General features: G+C 38.0%; 1 protein-coding gene across 1 annotated transcript in view; it reads left to right on the top strand.

The window, feature by feature from the left end:
- LOC143019477 (uncharacterized) overlaps positions 1-4,933 on the top strand; it is a 91,327-nt gene extending 86,394 nt beyond the window's left edge. Inside the window, exon 2 of the mRNA XM_076175117.1 lies at positions 4,266-4,933. Coding sequence (XP_076031232.1) covers positions 4,266-4,643 — 378 coding nt within the window. The 3' untranslated portion in view covers positions 4,644-4,933. The remainder of the gene's footprint in view (positions 1-4,265) is intronic.
- The last annotated feature ends 306 nt before the right edge of the window (positions 4,934-5,239 follow it).

Here is a 5,239-nt window from a genome sequence, read left to right as displayed (position 1 = left end):
TTACTGATAAGTACACCGAGATCCTTTTCACTATCCACTTTTGTTAACGAATTTACAAGTAACTTGTAATCGTACTTACTGTTATTTTTACCTATATACATTACCTTGCATTTACTTGTGTTAAATTTCATCCGCCACTTAATAGTAGACCTCCTCGATTCACCATGAAGTCCTCTCACCCTGAAGAAGCCTCCTGGTGAGGCGAAAAAACTTTGAAGTTTTCGGTGTATTTGTTCAACAAACAGTTTCACACTGTTACATCTTCAAGAATAACAATTGTCGGCACACATCAGCGCATTTTTTTTTTTTTTACACTATGGATGATTTCGTTCATAATCTAAACCACGAAGAAAAGGAATCCTTTTATAAACTGAAGAACCTTCATTTGAAGATAGTCAAATCTATCAGCGCAGTTGACTTCAACCAAAATTGCCTTCGCGAGAACCTGTACCCCAGAAATATATATATATATATATATATATATATATATATATATATATATTATATATATATATATACATATATATATTTATGTATTCAATCTTGTCTCCACTGCCTTTCGCCGCCTCAGAGACAGAGTCTTCTCAAATAACAACCTTAGAATAGGCACTAAGGCAGCAGTTTATAAAGCCGTATGTATATTCACCCTAGTCTACGGCTGAGAAACTTGGACTACGTATAGACGCCAGATCCGCACCCTGGAGAATTTTCACATCAGGTGTCTCCAGCCGATACTAGGTACATCATAGAAAGATAAAATGATCTACGATGAGTTATACCACCAGACTCAAACTTGCAGCATTGAAACCCTCCTGGCGCAACACCATCTTCGCTGGGTGGGGCATACTATTAGAATGCCCGAACATCGGTTTCCAAGACATATGTTGTATAGTCAGCTATCCTTAGGAAGCAGAAGCATGAGAGGGCCTAAGAAACAATACAAAGGTTACCGTAAAGACTTACTCAAAAATACAATATAAATCCAAACGAGCTCCATAAACTAGCAGTAGACAGACAGATTTGGAAAACAGCATGTACGAGCAGTACTAACATACTTATAATCGAAACTTCACGAAAGACGGCCGAAAACCGCTCCAAACGTCAATAATTTTTGGTTGGATCCCAACTCCTTGCAAAGAACACCTTTGCCACAAATGTGATAAACGTTGCGGCTCCCACATTGGACTTAACAGCCACATAAGATGGCATGAATGACACAATAGTTAAAATTCATCATCTTCACAAACGGATGCAGAACAGCGACGTCATCGTCATCGGCAACGATGGATCGTCTTAACTATATATATATATATATATATATATATATATATATATATATTTTATATATATTATGTATATATCACGTTAAAAAACCACTGTTGGAGTAGAAAAGACTGCATATGGGGAATCTATATATTTCGATTGCAAACTGCAATTCTCTTCGTGATTGACAAATGTGTGATTACATTTCTCACCTGTAATATGTATATATATATATATATATATATATATATATATATATATAAATATATGCATATACATATACATATATGTATATATATATATATATACGTATATATATGTATGTATATATAATATAAATATATACATACATGCTTGTATTATTGTATACCGCGGAAGCAATTTTTCTCTTAGGCGGGCTTGGTTAAAAGCAACTGCAAATTCAGTGCCGGTAAATTTCTTCTTCAGAGTTTCCAACTTCCTGAAGGTATCCTTTATAGCAAGGCGTAAAGGAAAGAGTAGTTTCCCTAATCCGGTCATTATTGGTTTGAAGTTTCGATTCTGCCTAAGTCCTTATCAAAAGACAAAGATGAAACAAATGCATGGGTTTATATAGTACAAAGATGCAGGAATACAGCGTATGAATGGCTGGAAGGTATGACCTTTTCTCGGCCCCTGATTGGTTGAGAAAGCGGGACAGTTTTTCACGTACCCTCATTAGCTGTCTTTTCCGGTTTCTCGAGCCTCGCTACCCCGGGGCTGTAGCGTGATGTTCTCCGTAGCCTACTGCCTCGGGGCTTGCCTCTCCAGAAAGGCTTGATACTTGGGAGTATAGTAGGGGCGTCTTGATGGGAATTTAGAGACGGCCTACTATCTGCAATATACAAAGCTTCAAGGTAGGCAAGGTGGTTCTTGTCGGACTCTCTGAATAATTACAGTGTTCTGTCGAATGACATCACCTGTGAGATGCTGGCCATGTTTCTCCAGGAAGTGGCGTTTGGGACCTCCCTGAGTTTGATAATAGCTCAGGTGCTTGGGGAATTTGGTTATAGTCAGCCCTATGTAAGCATCATAGGGCGTACAGTCCCTATTTAGGCAAGAAAATTTGTACACAATGCAGGTACTTTCCATATCTCTAGGGCGTGGTGATCTATCGTTCTATATGATGACGTCATTTGTGCGGCTGTTCATGATTCTTTCTTCTTCATCAACAGCTTGTTGTCCCTCATACCATTTGTTTAGAACAGTACGGAGGACACGTTGGCAATCCTGATTACAATGTCCATTGTTGAGTAACATTTGTGTTGCTCGGTCGAACTCCTTCTGAGTGGACGTCCAAGAAAAGCAATGGGTAAGGGCTCTTCCGTAGAAGGAAGCAATGGTAGAGTCTTTGTACCACTGCGGGCATTCACTCTCACATCTCGGGTATAGTCCTGGATTGGTAGACTTGAATTATACCTCAGTCTTCATACGGTCACCATCTTGTGTGAGGACGTCCAGGAAAGACAGGGTACCGTTGTCGGCTTCCTCTGTCGTGAACCGAAGTCCAGAGATCTCTTGTAGAAGCTGGTGTAGTCCGTCGCGTTCCTTACTGGTCTGGGTTCTCACGAAGATGTCGTCGACATATTTTCCACATGCCATCGGTTGCTGGATCCTGCTGAACAAGTCCTTCTCTACAGATCCCATGAATAAGTTGGCGAAGAGGTAACCACTTTAGAAAATAAACAAATGGAGCAAAGCGCTTTCGTATACTACATCTTGAGTGTAAATTACAAAGAAAGAGGGTACAGCAAACATAATATAGTATGACAAGAGCATAAGGAACTATAGGAAAGGTGGTGGACGAATCGTCCGGGCGTGGGTCACACGTCTAGCATTCTCACATTTGGTAATTGTTGCCTATATCCTTACAGATATGATTATCTATCTTATACAATCCTAAGTTGAGGTTGAAGTTGTTATCATTTTTAAGTTTAATCAGACAACTTTCAATTAAATTTCTTTCGACAATATTGTTGTTGAAAGTAATCACTCTGGCATTTTCCCAGTTGATAGGGTGATTAAAAGTGCTTAAATGTTTAAAAATTGCACTTGACTCATTCCCGTCTTTGACACATCTCTTGTGATATATTCTATATCGGCCAAACGGCAAAAGATCTTTCTGTCAGGATAAGAAAAAACACACACACACACACACACACACATACACACATACACGCTCACACACACACATACACACACACACACACACGCACAACACACACACACACACACACCAACACAAGCACAGACAAACACACACACACACACACACACACACACACATACACACACACACACACACACACAGACACACACACACACACACACACACACACACACACACACACACACACACACACACACACACATATATATATAATATATATATATATATATACATATATATATATATATATATATATATATATATATACATATATATATGCGTAAGTAACCACTAGGAAAAGTAAACTAACGAAGCAGAGCGCTTTCGTACAATTACATCTTCAGTGCAGATACAAAGAAGGAATTATAAGATGAAGAAACAAGGTACAGAATATATGACATAGTGAAGAGGGCATTCGGAGAGGTAGTGGAAGAAGTACACGTGACGGACGTTTGGGCCGTCCTGGTAGCCAACAAGTATGAGACGTTTGGGCCGTCCTGGTAACCAACAAGTATGGGACAACTGCTCATAATATATATTACAATTTAAACAATTTTGAAATTTCATGAGAAATAAAACTATCTAATTTGTACAAACCTTGATGAAGATTAACATTTATCCCCTTACTAGATTTGATCAAACTGCATTCAATTAAATTTCTTTCTGTTATGTTGTTGTTGTATGTGATGACTTTAGCGTTATCCCAGTCAACTGGGTGGTTAAAATGGTTCATGTGGTTGAATATACCGCTAGATTGGTTTCCCTCTCTAACGTATTTCTTGTGTTGATTGATTCGTGTTGTGAGTGTCTACAGATTCTACAAAACTGCATGAAAGAACAAGTATTACCCAAGTCGGTCTTACCCCAACGGCTTGTGAAGATGTCTGATCGTCCATTTGATGATTTTCAGCGCATCATTCTTAAGAAACGAATCGACATTGCCAAATTAGAACTCAAAGAAGCCTTTAGGATCAAGCGTATTAGCTTGCATAAATTCCAGTGTTGTGTATCATCTGATGTCAAAAATGTGCTTTTGGACTATTGTTATGGAAAAATGAGGATGGAGTGTGAGTACTTGTCAAGGAAGTTAAACATGAAATTACTAGCCCTCATTAATGACAGTGACTGGACCAAACATGCTAACCCAGATTTCGTGGTTAACTTGTCATCTAAGCCACTCACCGAGGCTTAATCCACAGCATTAGGATTTGGGCTCAGCTTTGCCAATAATTCTAATCCATCTAACATCATTAACATTGGTAAAGCTTTTTGTAATTTAAAATGTGATAAAGATCTGCCTATAGATGATGTTAATATATGTAAAGGTATTGTTTATGGTGCTTTAGCTAATCAGGTACCTCCCAGCTGTCCTGAACGTTTTATCACTGCTATTAATTCTCTCAAAAAGGATAGTGATTTACATATCACAAAAGCTGATAAATCAAACGCTGTAGTAATTATGAACAAAAATTATTATTTAAACAAAATGGATCAAGATACTTATGTCCAACTTTTAAAGAATCCTACTGAATCAGTGAATAGCCATTTCAATAAGAAGATAAAAGAATTGTTAAGTGGAAATAGTGAACTAATCAAAAAGTTTATTTCTATCAGCCCTCCTTTGCCTTACATGTATGGTCTAATTAAGACACATAAACCAAATTACCCGGTAAGACCAATCGTTTCTTCAATAGGTTCAGCTTCATACAAACTTTCGAAATGGTTGGTAACAATTCTTAGTCCACTAGTTGGAACTATTTCCACTTCACATGTTAAGAACGGTTTGGA

The sequence above is a fragment of the Oratosquilla oratoria genome, chromosome 3 (genome assembly GCF_046742065.1).
Source record: "Oratosquilla oratoria isolate Oo_2021 chromosome 3, ASM4674206v1, whole genome shotgun sequence".
NCBI classification, from domain to species: domain Eukaryota; kingdom Metazoa; phylum Arthropoda; class Malacostraca; order Stomatopoda; family Squillidae; genus Oratosquilla; species Oratosquilla oratoria.
Note: the sequence above shows the minus strand (reverse complement) of the source record. Positions and strands in the feature narration are given on the sequence as shown.